General features: G+C 39.3%; 3 protein-coding genes and 1 long non-coding RNA gene across 4 annotated transcripts; 2 read left to right on the top strand and 2 right to left on the bottom strand.

The window, feature by feature from the left end:
* Positions 1-2,997: 2,997 nt before the first annotated feature.
* LOC116215674 (B2 protein) lies at positions 2,998-5,592 on the bottom strand. Its single transcript, XM_031551485.1, has 5 exons — positions 4,573-5,592; positions 3,962-4,062; positions 3,669-3,752; positions 3,470-3,580; positions 2,998-3,357 (listed from the first exon to the last, which is right to left on the bottom strand). The coding sequence occupies exons 1-5, from the start codon at positions 5,279-5,281 to the stop codon at positions 3,280-3,282; spliced, it is 1,083 nt and encodes a 360-aa protein (XP_031407345.1). The 5' UTR covers positions 5,282-5,592; the 3' UTR covers positions 2,998-3,279.
* Positions 5,593-7,078: 1,486 nt separating this feature from the next.
* LOC116215137 (probable inactive ATP-dependent zinc metalloprotease FTSHI 1, chloroplastic) lies at positions 7,079-12,989 on the bottom strand. Its single transcript, XM_031550735.1, has 15 exons — positions 12,063-12,989; positions 11,878-11,962; positions 11,049-11,483; positions 10,884-10,937; positions 10,728-10,793; positions 10,400-10,495; positions 10,200-10,328; positions 10,025-10,077; positions 9,630-9,825; positions 9,346-9,460; positions 8,819-9,093; positions 8,381-8,464; positions 8,162-8,274; positions 7,817-8,066; positions 7,079-7,667 (listed from the first exon to the last, which is right to left on the bottom strand). Exons 1-15 carry the CDS (start codon positions 12,731-12,733, stop codon positions 7,476-7,478), a joined length of 2,814 nt encoding a protein of 937 aa, XP_031406595.1. The 5' UTR covers positions 12,734-12,989; the 3' UTR covers positions 7,079-7,475.
* Positions 12,990-17,356: 4,367 nt separating this feature from the next.
* Positions 17,357-19,285, top strand: LOC116194325. Its single transcript, XR_004154402.1, has 2 exons — positions 17,357-17,860; positions 18,702-19,285. It is a non-coding gene; the product is annotated as an uncharacterized LOC116194325 (long non-coding RNA).
* Positions 19,286-19,848: 563 nt separating this feature from the next.
* Positions 19,849-22,933, top strand: LOC116197233 (calcineurin B-like protein 8). The gene is made up of 9 exons (XM_031527310.1): positions 19,849-19,972; positions 20,956-21,064; positions 21,202-21,284; positions 21,439-21,498; positions 21,774-21,882; positions 21,979-22,031; positions 22,118-22,198; positions 22,331-22,443; positions 22,538-22,933. The coding sequence occupies exons 2-9, from the start codon at positions 20,974-20,976 to the stop codon at positions 22,590-22,592; spliced, it is 645 nt and encodes a 214-aa protein (XP_031383170.1). The 5' UTR covers positions 19,849-19,972; positions 20,956-20,973; the 3' UTR covers positions 22,593-22,933.
* Positions 22,934-23,036: the final 103 nt, after the last annotated feature.

Consider the following 23,036-nt stretch of genomic DNA (forward strand, 5'->3'; position numbering starts at 1 on the left):
GTAAGACAGGGCAGTTCGAGAGGATGCTGGGGATGGCAGGCATTGAGAACGGGGTCGGGAGGCAAACGTGCGAGGGGTGCGGCAGGGCCGATTCGTGCCGTGCTTGGACTGCAGGGGGGAGCTTCAAGGTGGTGGTCGGGGATAGCAAGGAGAGATGCGGCTTCGGTAACGAGAACGGCTTGGTCCATTGCCCCGCCTGTCTTTGAATCTCAGTCAAATAAAGTCAACTGTAGTGGAGATTTTCAATTTGGGCCGCAGCCCAGTGGGCCTCGTTGTGTTCTCCCATTGTGAATAGACTTTTGGATTTAGGTTGAATTTTTCAAGTAGAAGGTTGAATAGATTGAAGAGTAGGGAAATGAACATATGACAGAAGATACTTGTTTTCAGTTATATAATAATACTCATAGATCGTTTAGAAATATGGGCGTATCAGATGATCAATGCAAACACTTCTTGTTTTCTCGATTATCAGGACCACATATCTATTTCTTCCTTTCCTATCGATTAAAGTTTTCTCCCGCCCTTTCATGTTAATTTTGGGTTTGTAACTTGGGAACTCCGGTTGAAAGGAAGACATGGAGAATGGAAGGATTTGTCATACCAGATGCATAAATGGTAGATGATTGGAAGCAAGAGATATAAAATTAAGGACCCAGCCCAACAAAGTGGGCTGTCAAATGCTCAGGCAAGAGTTATGGGCCTTTGAGGGCCCAATGATTCTATCCATTTCGTAAATGTTTTTTCGTCCCTCAAAATTCATGTAATTTATTAACAATGTAAATCGATGCTATTTTTTGCTGAGTATGTAAATAGACACTCTTGGAAATTAGTATAATTTACTTCGATTGTAAGTAATTTACTCAAAATATAAGAAATTTACCCTAATTAATTTTTAAAAATATATATAACTTACTCGAGTTGTATATATATATATATGTGTATAATTTATTTGTTATTTAGCTATTTTACAATAATTTTTGGTAATTTACTTTGTATGCTTGATGTTGGGCAAATCTGTTGTGCTTTTTCTAGTGGAGTCATTTGACTCCACTTGAATTTTTGAAAATTAAAGACATGGGTTTAAAAATTGCAATTATTTCATAATTTGACTCAAATTTTCAGGATACATCAATTAAACATTGTGGAAAATAAAGATTTAATTTTGACACAGCTTTTATCACCCTCTCAATTGTGGAAAAAGTAAAATTTTGAGGTCACATATAAAAATTATTGCTCAAATAAATTTTTTTCCTTATATTGTCTTTCATTTCCTCCCATGCTCTCTCTTACTAGACAAGTAAGAAAACAAATATCTAAACTCTGAAACATTTTTAAATCTTAAAATCTCGCTTTTGTCTTATATTATGTTTCACTCCACTCAAATCTAATCGTCACACTCCTCCTTTCTTAAGGTTATATCTTCATTCATAATATTGAAAGCATCTCATATTTAAACTGGATAATATCTTCAAATTTTCTTTTTCTTCCATTTACCTCTCACCAGTTGTGGAGATGATTGTTTATATAGGAATATGAAGAAGATATTACAGACTCATACGATAAATTTATACTCGAATAATTATTGAATTAATTACTTATTTTTAAAAAATGTATCTAACAATATTGATAATAGTATACACATATATTGACGTATAAAATATTAAAAAAGAAATTTACTCATTGTTATTTTTATAGCTTAATATGAAATTATATATTATTTAGATATTATATTACAAGGTATCATCTACACCCACTGATTCTCGAGTCTTGGATCCGCTATTGATTGCACTTTAAATCTTCCCTACTTATTTTCTTTTGCTTTTATATATTTTTTAAAATTTAATTCATCGAAGTTAAACTGTGAGCACTATTTCAATTTAAACACAAACGAATTCAAACATAAGAATTTGATTTTTCCGATTAAAGGACCAAAAATCAACTTCGAGAAAGATGAATTCCTCGCGTATTATATATATATATATATATATATATATATGTATTACCTATTAATACATGCATAATCCATTAGCTCATGTTGAAAGGGCCCATAGCAATATTCTAGTCACCGGCTAGGTGACCACAGCCGACAACTGGAATTGATCAAACCCACGAATGCTTTGATTAATCATTTTTCAATGCCAAGGGAGGAAGGACTGGAGTTCAAAACATAAAATAAAATAAAGGGTTTGAATATCTGGATTGGAGATATGCCCAACCACGACACGAGACCAAATGATAAGTTCACAATACATATTATAATATAATGTATGAAATAACAATCTACCCAATTGAACAGATTTGGTGGTTCCATCCCATGTGTCTGAAATGTTCGACGGCCCATATTTTTCTAACCAGCCATTGCTAAGATTAATGAAAAAGAAAAAAACTCTCTCCCAAGTCTTTAACACATATTGACAATGGCAGGCGTGGACCGGCCAACTAATTTCCCCGATATTCAATACAAAATTAATATCTGTTGGCAATATATATTGTTATTATATATATAGATATATACACTTAAAATAAATCAATCCCACTTTTTTCCTTTGTTTTTTTTTTAAACCCTTGGCCAAGCAAAAAATCTCTCTTTGCTTGCACATTTCTTCAAGCAAGAGAGAGCAAAACAGCTTATAAGCTAGGGACCTTCGAGTCCAATCCAAGCCCAGCTGCTCAAGTACTGATAAAGATACTCCACAATTTGCTACAAAAACCCAAAAAAAACTTGCTGAGATCACGCTTTCGGTTCTTCAAGTAAGATACATTCGGCACGTAAAAGATACCGACCACTATAAGAATCGATTTGTTTATGAGCAAATTGGAGTAGTCTCTCCTTTAGAGCAGATTCATAATCTTAATGTATAACTGGCCAATTCCGCTGTAAAATAAGCATCCAAGACAGGCGAAGGTCTAGAATTTATAGACCCCGATTAAAGCCTCGGCATGTTCAATTATGATCAGCCTATTAATGTTGCTTGTTTTCAGTATGCGCAAAAGATATTCAAGCTCTCGGAAGTAATATAATAACTAAAGATCATCGTCATGATCTCTCGACTCTCTTTGTTATTTTGCTGATTATCAGCATTGCACAAAGCCAGTTGTAACAGTACTACTCTTCAATAGAGTAAAGCAAATTATACAAGCAAATAATCACAATCTCTTCTTCATCCTTCTCATCTCTTTTCTTCTCAGTAATTAATTAATCTGTAGTTCGAATTTACTTTAACGAAAACTTCAGGTTGCCAATTTTCTGTATGCATTCATCCATGAAAGCTCCGTCGTTTAGAGCTTCTCAATCGGGGTCTGTATGCCTGTGATGTTAGAGTCTTGGTCAGCAAATATATCCAGCAGAGACAGTGCCTGTGAAAACAACACCAAGGAGAAGGAAATCAGTGCTTGTTCACCGAAAAGTATATGTAAAAGCGTCACGAGATATATTAACTGATCAATTTAATTATCGAAGTAAATGTACCTCGGGCACGCTGAGTTCGAGGCGGAATTTGGGTCCGTCGTAATGGTGAAGAATTGGCCTGAATGCATCCTCTTCAATGGGCTCGCAGACTTTCCTGGTTATGACCCGAACCTGTCCATTCAAAACTGGTTAGAACTTTGAAAAAAGGCAACTCAGGAGCAGAATAGAATGAGAAATAATTCGTATGAGAATACGATACCTGCGCAGGAAATCGCGATTCGCCTGGACACTTCTTATCCTCCCAGGCTGTTGGGTCGATGTTTGAGCCTCCAAAACTTGCAGCCTATATGGAAAGTATAAAACAATAGACTTAGCAAATCATTCCAAGAGAATATGCAACACAACAACTGGGACATGGACTGTTGCATCAGATGAACTGTTCCATTTGCAAAGTATACATGAGATGAGCCGTTCCAATTCCTTCACAGCCATAGATTATTGGCTTTTTTATTATCCCACCAAGTGGCCAAAGATATCGACAATTAAACTAACCTCAAAAATTCCATGGAGTTGGTGAGTGGAGTAGTTGTAGAGAAAGAGAGGCAAGCCCGGTGTTATCTGTCTGACTGAGTCGCGGTAGCGTGGAGGTAGACCTGACGACCGTAGCAAGCAAAGAAATCAGAAACTGAGATCTGAATAAGCATGGCACAACCGGCAACGTTTCATTGCAGGAAAGAAGAAATAAATCAAAAAATAAAAGTAATTTATATGCATATATGATCATCCAAATTCAAGGATCATCACGTCGGATTCACTGAATTCATTTTAAACAACCGAACAATATGATCATGGAAATTTCGCCTCCGAAGCATCAATTTCTTGATCCTACTTATTTGGGAAGAGTGTTTTTGGTAAGGCTGCACAACAGTTCTTCAGAACTACCTAGTATTATGCCAATCAGTAATATAGCATAAGACACAGCAATCCATCAACATAAATCATTTCCCCGAATTAGCCCTATATTAGAGATCTAATTCGCTGTAATCCATCAATCCTCTCATTTGACCTTGAGCAAACTAATGACACCAATCAAGATCAATCCATGTTCAACAAAATCAAGGACCAACAACAGAAACAAGAAAAGAGAGAGGCTGAGAACGTACCGAAGAGCTCTCTCTTGAGGTTTTCCTCCATGGTATCGTTGTTGCAGACGAAGATGTACCCGCCAACAGTCTCGTTCTTGGGCAGAGATTCTGACGGTGGGAGGGTCTTATACCTCTTGTCGGTGCCGGCCTTAGTCTCCCTGTCGTCGACATTGTTATTGTTCTCACCACTGTTGTTCTTCTTATAATTGCTGTTCTTCTTCCCAACCTTGGCCCCATAGAAATCGTCGACCTTGTTCTTGTGCCCCTTAACGTTGAGATTGACATCGTTGCTGTGGGGGAAATAGGACTTGGAGTAGAGCCCCTTGTTGAACCCTCCATTAACGGCAAAGTTCTGCTGAGGAGAGGGAGACCCGATCGGCCCACTGTTGACCTTCCACCCATCGTCGAATCCGTTCACATCGTTGACTCCGTTCATCTTCCACCCGTAGCTGAACCCATCATTGAAATCGTTGCCAAGGTTGGATTTTTCGACCCTCCAACCGTAGCCGAGCCCGTTCAGCGGAGCCCCACTTGATGGGTTGTTGGAGGTGTTGCTGCTGCTGTTGAGGTAGCTGTTGACATCGAAATTGGTCCGCTGGTCGGGCCTCTTGCTGGAGGTGTGGTTGCTGCCCCAGATAGAGTCATTGAGGGAGAGATTGGCCAGATTGGCCGTGTGGAGGCGGAGCTGATCGCTGAACTGCCAGAACGACTGCTGATTGTTCTCCATAACCTTTATCAACTTGGCCCAGAAAGATTAAAACTCAAATCCGAACAAAAAACAGAGCAAGCAAGAATCTTGACAACTGGAAAGTGAAAGATGATCTGAGAGATAGTGAAGAACAAGGAGGATAAATAAAGCCCGGGACTGTGAGATAATGGGTCGTCGGGTGGAAGATTGGGGTAATTTCGCGGAAGAAGAAGAAGAAGTCTTTGGGGATTGCGTGTCGGTTTAACTATACGTCAATGCCCGATTTTCCTATGATTTTTCTGCTCTTTGTCCCTCTTTGAATTTCTCTACCGATTTGGACTGATCTTGGAGTTCAGACTGATGAGAGAGAGAGAGGGGTGGTTTCGTTTTTTGTAGGTGAGCGAACCGGGGGGGAGGCCAAAGCCGCGTTAAGATTTGACAATCGACAGGGACTTGAATGCAACGGAGAGTAGAAATTGGGGGAGTGAAAATGAAGGAACTGAGAGTTACGGGGGAGGTGGGTTGAATCATCCGTCGGTTTCTAGAAGGTCTAGTAGGTTCTTGCCCTGCTCCTAACTAAGCTCGGCGATGGGAGGCTGCACCCCGGTGCACGAGCACCCAAAGCCACCTATCCAATCATCGATGAGACAGTGGACCCCACACGTAATGTCCCACGCCTTCTTATACGGTGACAGCATGTGGCCATGCTTAATCGCGTTTCACGTCAGCATCGTAGTAATCTTCTCTAATTAATTACTAAAAAAGAATTAATAAAATTGATAAACATTAAATCTGGGCATGTGGTGGAATTGATTGGATGAAGAACATTGAAGATCATCTTGAAGCATTACTAGGGTTTGCGGCTTACTCTGTTTGAAACGGAGTTAAATTTAAATTTATTTTATCTTTTTATTTAATAATATAATTATTATTTTTTATTTTTAAATTTAATTTAATTAATAATAAATTCTCTCACATACTTTTTTATTTATTATTACAATTAATTTTTAATGTTAAATTATCCAAATTATTCATTACTTGTACATTCAACAACACAATTATTATTTTTTTACCTTCTTCATCAATTCTAATAATAAATTTTTCCAACTATTTTATCTTCATCTCGTGAAATCAAATTAAATCAAACTCTATTCCGTAACCGAACTCAACAATTGAGCTGAAATTGAATTGGATTGTGGTGTTTATGATTTAGCTCAGTACTAGTTGTCAGTAACAAGACGTAAGAGGAATCAGTGTTATGAATTAATGTTGATTTTCAACTTACTATTTACTATGTTCGAAAAATGACCCGGACATCCACGATAGAATCTTCTGCTCACAGCATCACAGCTGCTTATATCGGATATTAAAGTAGCAAATTATCTTTTTTCATTTTTATTCTTTTTGTTTCTTTTTTTAAATTGCTCACCGATGCATGAAGAATCATCTTCCCTTTCGGTCTCGGAGTCTTGATAATAATGGAGTAAAAACATTGAGCTAATGTTACTCAAATCACTAGTCTTGAATGACATCTCAAAAATTACAATTCAAATTTTAATAGACAAAGGTGGGTCGCAATTAATCTAAGTTGCTGCTTGATTAGTGTTCCCTTAGTAAACCTTGCCACCTTATGATAATGTCACCAACTAATGGGCAAATCTAACAATAAACAAAGAAAATCGAATGAGTTTACGACCATTGTCCAATCAGGAGATGTCACGTGTACATTGACGACCATAAAGGGTTCGATTGTGCCGGTCACGTCTAGTCAAGTTCCCGGAATGACCATCCACTTATGTGAATATTTCACCGCATATATGATATGGATCTCGATCCTTAATCCCCAATCGAATCACCTGAGAAGTCTGTAACTCCCCTTCTATGATAATATGGGAATTCTATGACTCAAATCAGAGGTTCCCCTCTAAATGGTGATATATATTACAACTCAAAATCGGAGCTCCTCAAATTCTAGACATCGTAAGAACGATTACAATTACAAGTCCGATCGCCATCGATCATCGAGCTCAAGACCCTACTCGTATCAAAAAATTTGCTGCATGGTCTCCTCAGCAGTCCTAAAATTGATGAGCAATCGGAAAATTGCATCCCTCCTCTCTGCACAGCAACGAGCTCCCGATCTATCTAGGCGGGTGGATTAGAGAAAAAGAACTTTTCCATGTCTAATACATCGAGAATGACCTGTATATTATTTGGTCCAAACGATCTGTGCTCATACGTTCTGATCCCCCGATTGAGACAGAACGGCATACTCAAACTCGCCCACTTGCTCACGGTTATTGAAGAAAGGGAGGCTTCCTGGGTTCTCCTCTTCCAGTAGGAGACTCAATGGCGTCTGTGGCGGGTACTTGTTCAGAATAAAGTCGATCTCCTCTCCACTAATTTCTTGCTGATTGAGAAGAACCTGAGATGCAGGGGACATATAGCCCCGTCAAAAATCTCATACGAATTTCAAGGACGTAAACATTACACCAAATGAACTGCGCATATTCATCTCAAGAGAGTTGAAACGAGAATCTCAAATATAAGGTTAAAAGCATCTGCTATAATTACCTTTACAGCTTTCAGCAATGCTGCGTGGTGTCTTCGAAGCAAAGAGATGGTTCTGTTGTACATGTCGCGTATGAGCTCCTCAGTCCTCTCTGCGACTTGATCGTCCAACTTGAAGTTGATGGGTGGTTCAATCAGCCCATAGTCGTCATAGAGTGAACCTTCAAAATCGAGCCTTGGACCGACAAATTTCACTTTTTTCCTCCAAGGAGGTGGCTCTCCGTGTATCACCATTGGATTCTCCAAATTCCATCTGTTCTCAGATCAAAAATAACGAAATAAATAATGAGTTCTCAAGTTTGATGGAACGAAGTAAACCCTGACTAACATGTCCCAGCAGTATCTCACATGGTTACGATTTTGCGGGCGAGCCAAGAAGCATCTGCAAGATAGCTCACAGATGCTCTAGATGTGTCCCTCCCATAAATTACCTCTTCAGCTGCACGCCCTCCGAGTAGTACCTTTAAACCAAATTGTCCAAACAAAAAAGTTTGAATTTAGATTTGTTGAGCTAATTAGATGGCAAATGGAATGTGTTGCAGCATATTAACCAGCCAAGGAACATACTTCAAGCCGATGCAGCAACTGAGGTCGGCGCTCAAACATGTACTTTTCATCTTCGAGCCGATGAAAAACAACTTGAGATAATGTCTGCAAAAATAATTCATTGATGCAAATGAACCATTAAATTACAAGTGCAGACAGTGCGATAAGAAAATCTTCAAATGACTGGCACAGCTTGAATTTGAGTAAATAAATTCACCGATAAAAAAAGAACATGCTGATACAAACAACCCCAAATAATTCAAATCCGATCAAGCAGACAGAGTAGCTTTCATATGTTATTTGCAACAATCAGATTTTCATTGAAACATAGTCAAAGGATCCATGCATGCTCAAATATGTAAAGTTATTATCTCGGAGCATTTTACAACGAAATTAAGAAGTTTCTTGCAGAAACAGAAAAAAGGACTGAAGGGTTGAACTAGGGATCAGAAAGAGGACCTGACCACGAGGGACTATGGAGATACGATCACAGCATTCAATGTCTGCGTTTTCATATCTCCTAAGTAGGTGGGATGTCAATGCCACCCCAACTTCAGTAGCAGCTCTTCGGCATTGTCCCTGATGACCCAACTCTATCCCAACACGTCTAGGTCCAATGGTTAGTCTATCAACCGCATCATCCATGTCTGATCGGAGAATCGATCCGTGACCCTTCCTGACTGCGACAAGAGCTGCCTCCTGGACGAGCTGAGCCAGACGAGCTCCCGTCCATCCTGTGAGAGACAACATAATTCAGATCATGAACTTGCAATCTGTAAAACCGACCCTCATCATAACAGGACCCGATGATGAACCAGTCGAGGCATTAGCTCATGTGTTCACGGATTCAGTGAGGGCTTTGATAGGTCCATCACCAATTAGTTGAATTATTAGTAGGAAAAAGAAAAAGGCACCATCAAATATCTGGCTCCGATGTATCCAATCAAATTCTGAGACCTATTAAAACCTTGATGAGACATGCACACCTGGTAAGTTTTGAGCGTAGGATGATAAATCAAGAGTATCTGACATTTTCACTTTGCTGGCATGGATTTTTAAGATATCGAATCGGCCTTTTGCATTAGGAGGACGAATCCGTATCTGAAAAGTCCAAGCAAGAATTGAATTTTAGTGCCAACAAAGTAGGTACTGCATTAGGTCTGCGAGAAAGGAAAGTCAAAACCAGAGGAAGAAACTATCCTTAGTATCTTCTCATTCAGGAAATGACCCCACATAGAAGCAGCATAATCATTCAGGAAGAGAAACATACCTTGCGATCAAAACGGCCAGGACGAAGAAGGGCAGGATCTAACAAGTCCCTCCGGTTAGTAGCAGCCAAAAATATGACACCTTTCCCAGTATCAAAACCATCAAGCTCTATGAGAAGCTGATTGAGTGTTGTTTCCCTCTCTTGAGTTCCCGCATTATATAGTTGATCTGTTGATTCCTTGAAAATTCCCTGACGCCTGATCACACAAAGAGAGATCCAGAATTTGAATAGCTGGTTTATGTCCAAGGAACTAGTTCAGGTACTATTGAACTGATATTTATGGTTATTCTTATACCTATAACGAATGCATCAAGAAATCACCAAACGTTATGTAAAAAAGTAAAAACCGAGAAAGAAGAAGATAAAATCTCAAAGTTAATAGCAGAAAGACCAACCTAGTCGCAAGAGCATCAATCTCATCAATGAATATCACAGACGGTTTGTTTACCTGCAGCAACAAGTCCAACAAAGATGGTTTTGTTTACATAAAAAATGTAAGCCCCTAACTGTATAACTGATTTGATACCTCAAGTTACAATAGAAAATCTATGAAATGAAAGGCAAAATTACCTTGGCTCTCTTAAATAAATCCCTGATACGTGCTGAACCAACACCAACTAAGACTTCAACAAACTCAGAACCAGCCATCTGATAAAATGGAACGCCAGCCTCACCAGCAATAGCCTTGGCAACTAGGGTCTGCAGAGCATGATTAAGTTTAACAGACTACCAGCACACATGTGGAACGATCAAAAGCTATAGAAACCAACCTTTCCACATCCTGGTGGTCCCTCTAGAAGAACGCCATGAGGAGGCTTTATCCCCATTTTGTCAAACAGCTCAGGATTTTTCAAGTACCTCACCAACTAACCAATAAGCGAGAAGAAACAAAAGATTAGAGCCAAAAGCACATCCTGAATAATGAATCAACGCAGATTTCAACAAGATGCTAGAAGTAAAAATTCAGATTGGATGCCTATTTATTCTTTTCAAAGGAGAACGCGCAGGACGGAAAAAGAAAGAATAAGAACTTTACACAAGTCACACCGAGAACATACTGCAGCAATTCACTTAATAAGGGACTGCCAGGATGAATACCTCTTGGAGTTCCTCTACTGCCTCTTCAATCCCTGCAACATCACTGAACTTGACCCCTGTTGAACCCTATGACATTGCAAGTACAGATAAGGAATTCACCCAGATCTATGGGCAGACTAAAAGTTGCTTGAACATAAATGAACACAACAAACTAACATCGACGCGAGCATCAGCTTTGGATCTTGAAAAATCAATCCCTTGCCACAGATCCTGTAAAACATTTAAGACCATATGAGAAACACTGGATGGTTAAGCATATCGAGGAAAACTCATTGCTAATGCTAAAATAATTATTTAAGGGGTAAGCAGAAAAGCAATTACCCATTTCCTGAAGTTCTTAGGTCGTCTCGAGAGTGTAAAACGGACAAGGAGAACCATAGTCAGAAGAACAAGTGTAATTGGCTTTAGCATCTCAAGGCTAGCAGATACACCGCCAAATGTGTAGAATTCATACAGCTTAGAAAAGATGCCACCGTCACTGAATATATCAACAAGATTATCCCATACTCTCTCTAAAATGCCGAAGATAAGACCCAGAAACAGCTTAAGAAATGGCTTCGCTATAGGCCAAGCAACATATACAGTTGATACGAAAACGAAACTTGTCACGGCAAAAACTGCTGAAGCCAAAAATCCCCCAACTATTACTGCTGCTGCAGCCATTACAGCTGTAACCATTCCAAGCTCTACCATCATTCTGCTTGATATAGAAGATGCCACTGGATGAGGATATTCAGGTAACTTTCCTACCCAAGACTGCAGAGAAACATAAATCTTCATCATAAATAGAATCCCAAATATTACTAAAGGATTTCATGTCATATGATCTCACAACTGTGTATAATATCTAGACAAGATGATAGGCTTTTACTAGCGCAGCCAAAACAAAGGAAAGACAACATAAGTGCTTGGTAGTCCGTAAAATCACAAAGCAGAAGCACATTCATAACATGAAAAAAATTCCTATATCTAGCATGAAAACAGTAAGATAATTTTAAGAGACACATCCCATATTTTGAGAAGTATTAAGAAAGAAAAACCAATAACTTGATGATACGAGTGTAAATAACAATCGGGAAGTACATTTTGGAATCATACAGTTCTTCTGGGTTTTGACTGGAGTCGAGATCGAAAGGGAATTCCATCTCACCGTAGTCTGCCGCTCTATTTCATACTGCGGACCATTGTACTCCTCAAATAGGGCTTGAACTTCATTCTCATTCAGCCTCATTGCCCTATTGCATTCATAATTCACACATTTGTCGAAAATCGAGTTAGCAAACAAAACCATCACGAGACCACAATGTGTGCAAAAATACCAGCAATGGGATATACCATTTCGTCCGGTGCAAGCTCTTATCACCCGGAATTTCTTTCAAGTTGACAACAAAATCCCTATAACCATTACCATATGACGAGCTTGTTGTCTCCTTGGAAGTCAATAGCTTGACTTTATCGCTCTTAGCGGCCCTCCTGAAATCCTCAAAGCTCATCTTAGGCAATTCCACCAAATTCCTATCGAACTCCTCCTCCTCGGATAACTCCTCGCCGAATACTTGCTCGGGAACATAGAGCTTCCCCTTGTACTCCCTCAGTATGTCATTCAAGTACACAGACTGCTCGCTACCCGCGCTTCCATTCTCGGCCCCGTCGCCTCCAGTCCCTCTCTTGAGAGCTTTCAAATTCAAATTTCTCCGAAGAATGTCAATAACGCCGGAGTCGGCTTTCTTGCTCAAGTTCTCTTTCTCCTTCAAGGTGTAAAATTTGTCTCCTATCCGGTACTTGGGCTCGACCTGGCTGGGGTTCTCCTTCAAAACCCTACTGACGAAATCATCACCGCCGGAATGCGACTGACACAGGATTGAAAACGATCTTCTCCGGCCGCATAGCGAGTACTTGAGCTGCTTCCGGGTGAGAACAGGAACTGCGTACGATCGAATAAGCTGAGGGCGGTGCGTCTTTGGAAGGAACGGCCCTGAAGACAACAGAGCATCAATAGCGCTCATCTTCTTCCCCTCCGGGAGAATTTCGGAACTGGGTTTCACTGAATCAATGCCTGTGGTTGCATTGGAGAAGTGAAATCGAACTGGACTGGAGGGTTCGTTCGTGGAGTTGCAGAGTCGGTGAAGAAAACGGAAGAGGAGAGTCCCCGCGGTTTATCCACAATCGACCCGAGGGAAGGGAATCCAACTCAATGGGTCGAGTCGTAAGGGTCACCCGATTAACCCGAGAATTGCGAATTCCATCAGGCATGGCAAGCGGCAAGCCGGCCAGTTGATATCGAAGATTCGAAACTTATCCATATATTTCAGCAAAATGCAAGTTACCCCAAACCTTTGGTCTACTTGCAAAGTGTCCTCACAACATTTAAACAATTGCATGAAGGCCCCTGACCTACTATACTTATAGAGAAGCAATGTTGCACGCTAATCCACTGTTTTGTCCAAAAAGAAAAGAAAAAAAAAGATTTTGGAAATTAAAAGAAGAAAAGAATGAAAACATTTTTTTTATATGTGCGCCGGCTAGAGATTTTGACCTGAACAATTTTTCTATTTTGTTATTTTTTAAATATGTAATCCGTTAATATGGTGAATTGACGAACACTTATAAATGAGAGTGTTAGAAGTGAAGAAGAAACATTTGTTATCTTTATTTATTAATTTTTATTTAAAGAGCTTGAATTTTATTTCGAAGGAGCTCTTTTCACACCAGACTTAACTTTAGTTTTTACATTTCCATATTGATAGAAGTGAACGTAATTTGTGATTCTAATTTCTCTACAATATTCATTCAGTTCCTGTCCCAATGTCGATCTCCAAAGTGTGGGCATATGCATGAGCGGCAATTATTTTTCTCCATCATCTAGTAGCATGTGTCTGATATTTCCTCGACAATGCATGATTGTACCTTTTTTGTCACAAGGTGACAGTAATGGTAGAAACTTTCCGTACCGCGATGGTCATCATTTGAAAATAGTGCTAATGGAGCAGTTGTAAAATGCTTGCATTTCCTTGGATGTTGTGGACTTAAGTAGTAGTTTGAGTCCTTTTTTCATTCGGTCTTCATGGAAGAATAAGTCAGTGCCAACCCGCACATATATAGGTTTCCAACTTAAAAGGAGGGGATGCAAAAATTGTTGCCCATAATCATCTAACGTGGCTAGTTCAAATTTTAGGTTCAACGCGGTCAATTGTCGGAGCACGTTGTGATACTTTGATAACCTTGAGAGAAGCTTCGCACTGTCGGTAAATAAATTTTATTAGGCTATGAAAATATTGAATCATAATATTTGGAGTATATTAAGGAAATGCATAAGTAATACAATGTAACGGAGGTGATGTTGTTCTATTTCAAAAGTTTAACTTGTGAAATAACTAATATGATAAATAACTTCTGTTATACCTTTCCAGTTAGATGTCTGGATATGTTAGAAATGATGGTTTTTTTTTTTTTGTATATCTAGTTAGGTAGTTTATCGAACAGAAAATGAATCAAATTAGCTTTTGGGTTCAAGCGATCATCCGTTAATCCCAATTTCCTTTACGCTTCATAAAACAGAACGTCCTTCGAGCTCTCAGTGTCGATCACCACACGCTTAACTTTGTAGCTTGTTATTCCCTCCGTGATTACTAGCGCATCATCATGCAGAAGGGCAATTTTTCTTGAATCATCTTGCGTGAATATCACAGGTTCAGTCCAATCCATCAGAATCTCTCGCTTCACTGTGTGTACAGATCGGGCATATATTTTCTTGAATGCATTAGATGATCCTCCTGAAGTAGTTCCCCCAGAGATAGTTTCTACTGTTCCAGCAAAAGTCTTTCGTGGAACTTGCTTTTTTTTTTTTTTTTTTTGTTTCGAATGGTTGTTCTGCGAGTCCAACTACATCTTTCTTAATATATCTCGCAAGCTTTCTTCTTCGGATAATTCGATCTCATCACGTAGCTGATAGCACTCTTCTGTGTTGTGACTGGTTGCGGTAAAAGTGGCAATACTTTTTACTGTCATGCTTTTCTGGGCTTGTTCTCATCGGGGAAGGTATGTTGAGGTCGTCTTCGTTAGAAATTTCCATGAGTATCCATTGCCTTGGGGCATTCAAAGGCGTATATGTCTCAAACTTCCCGATGTGCGATCTCTTCCTTTTCCTATCTTCAATCATTTTTCGAGCACCTTCCATTTCGTATTTCTCCTTCCTTTCTGGTAATTATTGTGCTTCCACAGTGTATTTTATTAATGATGCTTCTTCCGCCTCATAGTGCCGTTGAGCTCTTTCTAATACTTCTGCCATGTCTATAGGAGGTTTCTTATACAGAGAGTAACCGAACCTTGAATTTTCCAGGCCGTTGGTAAGTGCGTATACTGCCATGGATTGTTCCAAATGTGAGATTTCTAGCGCTGCGGCCGTGAACCGCTGGATGAAGTCTCGCACGCTTTCTTCTTTTCCTTGCAAGACTTGCATCGGGCTTCCGGGGCTTTTCTTTTGCTTTTTAACGCTTGCGAAGTGCTTGAGAAATGCTTGCGCCAATTCTTCAAATGACCTGATCGTCTTGGATTCTAAGTTTTGAAACCATGCCCGTGCAGATTTTTCCAAGGTGGAGGGAAATGCTTGACACAAAGTAGCATCTGAGGCATCTAACAACATCATTCGGTCGTAATAGCTTGCGATATGCTCCTTTGGATCGGACATCCCCTCATATTGTTTTATAGCTAGCATTTAAAACTTTGGCAGGGAAGCTTGGATGATGAGATCAGTGAAGGGCGATTCTCCATATTCATTTCTCCGGATGAGTTTTTGCCGATCTATGCGTTTTTCAAGACATCCAAAATTTTTTGGTTGATTTTTCTTTCCAAATCTTCTTCTTCGTCTGCCGACCGTGTGGGCAAACGCTCTCTCATCCATCCTCTCCCGGGTCGAAGGTTTCTTCCCCTAAGCCTTGCATCGAATCATCGGGTCCTCTGGCTTTCGTATCTTGACAGGTTGCAAGGCGATCCTGGTGCCCAATCCATTCGTCGCGGTTGTAGGATGACTTCCAATAATGGCCCAATCGTGCTCAACGATCCATTTCTTGAAACGCTCGAACATTTCTACTTCGGAAGGTTGTGAATTTAAATGTCAGCATCGGCGCACCAACCTGATCTTGAAAATGCACAATCGAATATAAACCAAATAGTTCTGAAAGTGATTCTTTTAGTTACATTTTAAAAAATAATGTTATGGTTGAAATTTTAATTCATTAATCCTATCAATTATTAATTAATTAATTAATTAATATTATCCTACCAAAATAATTAATATGAGACTAGGTCTGATACCTACACGTAATATTTATGTTTCCTAATCTATTAAAAATGATATTTTAGGGTTGGTTTGGGAGTGTTGTTACTCAAATAAGTGTTAAAATGTAATTGCTGAAAAATAAGTGTTAATTTTAGAATAAGCATATATGTTTAAGAGGTAATAATTTGAAATTGCTGAAATTAAAAGTAATAATTAAAATAGAAATAATTTTTATAAGCACTTACTAAAATAATCACGTTTCCAACCATCAAAATCAATCAAATCATGGTTTTGAAATTGTTCACCAAATATTTTTTCTACTTAAAATCTAGCAGAGAAAACACTTATGCAATCGTCATCGTACTCCCAAGCGAAATCTTAGGTTATGTTTGTTTGGACTTAAAATTAAGTGCTGAAAATTTTATCACTTAAGACAATAAGTGTTTAATTAGTTAAGTCAAAATTGTTTGATAAAGTTAAAGTGTTGAAAAATTAGAGTTTTGGTGTAATACTTGCTTGCCAACCCACTATTTTCTTTCTTTTCACTTTTAACCCAACTTTTAATATTAGATTATTTTTATCATTTCTGAAAATAAAAAAAAAATCGGAAAAAAAAAGCAAATAGCGATCTGTAAGGGGAAGGGGGTAGTGGTGGCAGTCGATTTTGGCAACCACCGCCATAATGTCGCTGGCGACCTCGCCCGAGTAGTGGTGGCTGGGATCGGGGCCATCACCGCTCGGGATTCGAGGTTCGACACTGTAGAGAGACTGGACATGGAAACAACAACCTCTTGCACTGTCATCGAGAAAATGAACTTCGTCTCGACCTTCCTTCGTCACAGGTTGCCTCATTACCATCACTCTCCTTCCTCCTTCCTTCCTCCTTCCTCCATGGATTAGGCCATGTGAGGTAGTGGTCATGTTGAGTAGCAAGGTTAGGGATTCCAATGCTGTTTACTAGATGTACTACACGGAGTATAGCTTCGAGAAGGTTAATTATTTGGAGAATTCATTGAATTTCGATCTTGAGAACCCAAACAGGTTTTGCGGTCATGCCAGAAGTTTCGATGACGGTAGCATTTTTCAGTCCTTACTCGAGCTAGCGATTAGTCAGGACGGGAGGCACTAAGCCGGGGGGGGGGTCGAACCCCGTTTATGGCGGTGGTGGCCATAATCCACGGCGACCACGACCCTCCTCCCTCACTCGTCACTCTCCCCCCTCCTCTTCTCCCCCTTTGTCTCTCTAAGCCGGATGGACTGATTTGTAAAAATTTTAAAAGTTCAGGGGTATCAGTGCAAAAAATGATGAAAAGTCTCCAACTGAGCAAATAAGCTAAAATTTAATGAATGATAAGTAAGTTCCAATTTACTTACTCATTCGGCACTTTTTTTACTTATTTATTAAATTAAGTCACTTTTATTTTGTATTTATCAAGCAAGTTTATTCCAATTAAGTGCTGAAATTTCAGTACTAATCTATAAAAAAGAATATTTATTTTTCCTAATCCAAATAGAATTCCACTAGATTTTTCAAGCGAAAAAGAAACTCTGAGTTTGTTGAATTCTCATCGTGCTGCTAACGTTCAATTCAATTAAAAGCTTCTCTGTTTCCATTCACCCTCTGCTTATCCTATCTCGATCACACCTTTGCCATCGTCACCAGCGCCGGATCGTTGCCTCTCCTTGGAGCCCTTTGCTGCCCCTACTACACCACGACGTGCTGTTACCGTCCCCCTCCACAGTGTCCACCGACTACCTGCTGTTACTTCCCGCTCCACCGCGTTCACTGCTGCTCAGGCCACACCGCGACCAATTCCAGAATTTCTCGGGAAACTTGGGATTTTGGTCAATTTGGGTACTTCTCTTACTGCTCTCTCAGTCTCTCATTCGGCTTAACTGAAATTTGAGGACTCTTGGTTTTGTGGGGCTGGCTGTCAGTAAGTTCTTTGCGTAAAGGGGATTGTCTCTTGTGAGATGAAGAGGAAAGATTTGATTGTCTCAGTCTCCCATTCGGCTTAACTGAAATTTGAGGGCTCTTGGTTTTGTGGGGCTGGCTGTCAGTAAGTTCTTTGTGTAAAGGGGATTGTCTCTTGTGAGATGAAGAGGAAAGATTTGATTGTCTCAGTCTCTCATTCGGCTTAACTGAAATTTGAGGGCTCTTGGTTTTGTGGGGCTGGCTGTCAGTAAGTTCTTTGTGTAAAGGGGATTGTCTCTCGTGAGATGAAGAGGAAAGATTTGATTTTTCATCATCTCTATTAAATTTCCATTGGTCTTATACGGACCTGAACCTATATCCATTCAAAAGCTCGAGCTAATAAGTGGTGGTACCCAAGTCTCATATAAACCAATGGTTGTTCTTTCATCTTTTCAATGTGGGATTATAATTCCCAACACTCGCACGGATTATAATTCCCAAGACCTGCACTCACGTATAACGTGGTCTATTTCTGCCTACACGCTCCCGCATGGATTATAATTCCCAACAATGTCCATCAATTTGTTCAAATCATTTAGATATAAATGTGATTTTTTTTTTCATATAATGCTAGTAGTGAGTGATCACGTAGTCGGGTTTCTTGGCGATGATCCATATTAGTTAGGGCTTTTACCTTGGCAAACTTTTCAACATTCATGATTACAATACAATTTCAAGAGTATCCTTTTTTCAGTCTAATGTATGAATTGTTTGTTGGTAGGTAAGAAGAGCAGTTCGACGAGATAATGGCGCCAAGGAGGAAGAAAAATGACAAGCCCAAAGAGTCCGGGCAATCTGACAAATTAGCGGTAATGCAAGCTGCAAGCACAGAAAGCTCAAATACAAGAAAGTTTCAGTGAGACTTGGCCAAAAAAAAAAAAAGTTTCAGGAGATGCAGGGATAGCGGTTACTGGATTGAATGCCCGTGTCAATGACTACGGGAACAACATACGCGTTTCAGGATATGTTAGGACAATAGTTTCTGCAAATGGTACTTTCATGTGTTATACAGGTACGCGATAACCAGGTGGAAGTTCAAACTCAAGAAGGCGGGGGCACAATAGTTTCGGGTGACTGTGGGGACAATAGTTGCTGTTGCTGGATCCACTGTTCGTTTGGTTGGTAATGGGGTCAATATATGTATGTAATGTGCAGTAGTAGCATCTGTCTTGGGGTTTAATGAATGAAGTTGCTTTCTAGTGATGTTTCTGCTGTACAATCTTATCTTCTTGACATTATTATCACAATATTGTTCTTCAGTGGACCATCTTTGTAAGTTCATCCTTCTATATCTCTTTGTCTCGCCATGTTCTCTTTCATTTATCATATCAAACCAACATCAGTTGAAAATATGGGTTCCGTTCATTTTTGGAGAGTTGTTTTATATTACAATTAGTTTTGTATTTTTTGACTGATAAAAAACCAGTAAAGGGTTGCATTTATGTTACAAATTGGGTGATTTGTAGAAGTAAATTATATGATATTTTTTTGGGTTAGAAACAATGCCTATGGTCTGGGCCTAAAAAGGGTTAGATGACAAGGAAATAAATGAATGCGGGGAATCTTGATAGGTGAAATACGAAAATGAATGGGCATCTTACGCAGTATATTCCAAAGCAATGCGCTGCTGAAGCAAATAGTTTTTGAGCTATCAATAAAAAATAGTGATTCTTTTACAGTAAATAATTTTTTGGTCAATGTTGTTTCCATGACGAAGAGTGCCATTAACAGAATAAAATATGTTTTTGGAACAAAAAATAATGATTCTTTTAGTAAATAATTATACTTTTTTAATCAGTTCATCTTGAATTCCTGAACTTTCTGCATAATTTAATAAGCACGGAATGATCTTATATAAAGAAACGGGACATGTCATAGACAAACTGTGAGTTGGAGAAAGAGGAGAGGAAGAAGGAGACGACCAGAGCATTTTCCTCGTTAACCACCGGAGACGCAGAGGACCCAGCTCTGAGCTGCCAATTGCTTTCAGAGGTCGTTTCTCATGTCCTTATCAGTGTCAAAACCCCAAAGAGAGATCCTATCTTTTTTATGCCCATTTTGCTGCTCTCTCATTCAAGCTCTGATTTTTGGTGGGTTATAAAAAAGAATGGAACAGTGGAACAAACACGAGAAACGTCCCTTCTGCGGTTCTTTATTGATTCCCTTTTGGAGAATCCCCTTTTTGCAATATTGGGTCCTACCGGCTACGATTAGTTGGTTACTTGATGTTAGCGGAGGAGTTGTCCCACAATGGTTCAGATCATTACTGTTTGGCTGCTTTGACTTTTGTTGTTAGAGCCGCATCGAGTTCCTCTTTCAACTTCTTTTCTTCCAGTTGCTAGTTTGGTTGGTTGATGACTCCTACTAATTAGGAAAATTGATCAGTACCTCAACCCTGATGAAGTTTTTGATGCTTTTGGGTATCTGTTGCTCTTAATAGAAGTGGATCAAACGGGATCTCGATGTTAGGATGATTCAGCATTGTATTTCGTTTCCCAGCATTCCGGTTCCTGCAGAACATGACATCAGAGCTATTCTGCAGAATTCTGAGATGAAGGGACTCGATATCCAGAGCCCATTTCCTTATTTAGTTAACACTGCCACATCCATGGGGAATGACGATTCGGGCAGTGGGCTCAGGCAGTTGAGGGGACAGTTGCCCTTATAATTTCAAAATTTCTCAATGAAAGTTCCCCCACAGCTTTACCCCAACTTGGGGGAAAGTTAATTGTATTAATTTCACAATAACAGACTTCGCAGACTGTATCTTCCTTCACTTCATTGGAGCTCGAATCCTGGTTTGAATGATGGGAAAAATTCAACCAGACATCAGATTGATTGACTAAACCGCATAAAAGTTTGCTTTCATATGTATGACCAGATTTTGCCATAAATTCTATTTTTTAGGATATATGATTCTCGGTATAAATTTTTTGTTGGAGCATCGTTTCGGCATTTCCTTTTGATACTTGCAGGTGGTCTCCCCCCAAACTATGAATCCACTTTTGTCCTGCTTGTGCATGAAGCGAGGTTGTAAAAGACTTGGGTATGAGGATCCAATTGTTCTTGCTTCTGAGACACCTTGTAAGTGGCAAGTGGGAATCCTCATGAGATGCTCCTAGCTTTTCTGACAATACGCATTTCCTTCTACAACCAAAATTTTATCCAAAAAATCTGGAAAGTTCAACATTGTAAATGTGCGTTTGTAATTGATTTCACAGTTACTGTGAATGAAGTAGAGGCTCTCCACGATCTCTTCAAGAAGCTGAGCAGTTCTATAACTGACGACGGCCTCATTCACAAGGTCCTTCCCTTTAGGAGTGAAGTAAAATTCAGAGTTTAATTTCCATCCAATGATTAGCACCTGCAACAGAGGAGGGTTATTTGCACTTTCTTCTGATGGCATTTACATTTCGAAATCTTGATTGCTAATGCTTTGATATTTTCCCTTCGAGCAGGAAGAGTTTCAGCTTGCACTATTCAGAAATAGTAGTAAGCAAAATCTTTTCGCAGACAGGGTATGTATCTTTTTCTCTGCTGATCCCAATTTTTGGATTTCCTTTTGGATATAAATTCCATGTGTGACATTTATTTCGCCTATGTTCATTGCTCCGATCAAGTGACTGCGTGAAGTCTATGATGCCTGAAATGCATAATGGATTCTTCACTAAATTGTCCAACGACAGTAGGTCTCTGGTTGAAGTTTCCAGGAATAATCAACTTGCTAACATATGAAGGTTAACATCATTGTCATTTTAATTGTGGCACAACTTGTCCAAAAAATTCAATGCAGGTGTTTGATTTATTTGACGTTAAGCGCAACGGGGTTATCGAATTTGGAGAGTTTGTCCGGTCATTGGGTGTCTTCCACCCTAGAGCTCCTGAAGCCGACAAAATCGCCTGTATGATATAATAAATGGCAGTACCATGAAGTTTTCTTTCTTCTTTTCACTAATCAATATTTCATCACATGCTGACTTTTGAATAACTCTCTGCAGTTTTGTTCCGATTGTATGATTTAAGACAAACTGGTTATATTGAACGTGCAGAGGTAATTGTGTCATGTCTCTACCAGAGGGTATGTTAATAAGCCTCTAATATCTACCTGATGTTCGATTTTCTTCATATATGGTGAAGTTAAAGGAGATGGTGCTGGCTCTTTTAAGGGAATCAGATCTGGAACTTTCTGATGATGCAGTCGAATCAATCATCGATAAGGTATTAAAAGTTTCACTCTTACGGCCTGTTTGGATAGGAGGGACTAGAGGGATAGGGAGGGATGTAGACTTCGTGAGATTGTTAATTGTCTATTAATGGCACATACTCACTTTCTTTTTATGCTTTAAATAGACAATGATGGAGGCAGATACGAAAGGAGATGGAAAGATTGATCGAGAAGAGTGGAAGGAGTTTGTTGCGAAGAACCCATCTATCATCAAGACAATGACTCTTCCATATCTAAAGTGGGTCGAAAAATGGCATTGTCTGTTTAATCAATTGGTTTCATACAAGAAGTAAGAGAAGTTCATGTCAATTGATTGAGTTTCTGCTTTACAGAGACATAACCTTGGCATTTCCCAGCTTCGTTATGAATTCTAACGTTCGAGATTAGAGACTCCACCAAAAAGAACGGAGTCGGTCACAAACCACCTCCTCCTCCTCATCCGATTTGCCGAAGATATCGGGAATTGACTGAACACTGTGTAAGCATTTTCTAACATTATGTCTTGAACGGTATAAGCTGTTCTAGGTAGTCTGCGTAAGTAGTTGTATGCCATCCAAGTTGTGATACATCTTTGCCCGATTGATATACACCATGTACTATGAAACAAAAATTTGAAAAGATATGGATTTTGGCAGAGTGATCTGCAAAACTATTAAATGAGAGGTAATCACTATGCATATTTGTAAATCTGTAGAGCCACTTTGGAAAGAGACGACTGTTCTGAACAACTACGCTTGCTTTATGTTTCTTCTCCCGTTTGGTATGCAATGGTGCTTATCACTTGAAAGGAATATATTGATCTGATCAGCTTTTGTCGAGAACCTATTCAAT

This window comes from Punica granatum, chromosome 1, assembly GCF_007655135.1.
Source record: "Punica granatum isolate Tunisia-2019 chromosome 1, ASM765513v2, whole genome shotgun sequence".
In the NCBI taxonomy this organism is placed as follows: domain Eukaryota; kingdom Viridiplantae; phylum Streptophyta; class Magnoliopsida; order Myrtales; family Lythraceae; genus Punica; species Punica granatum.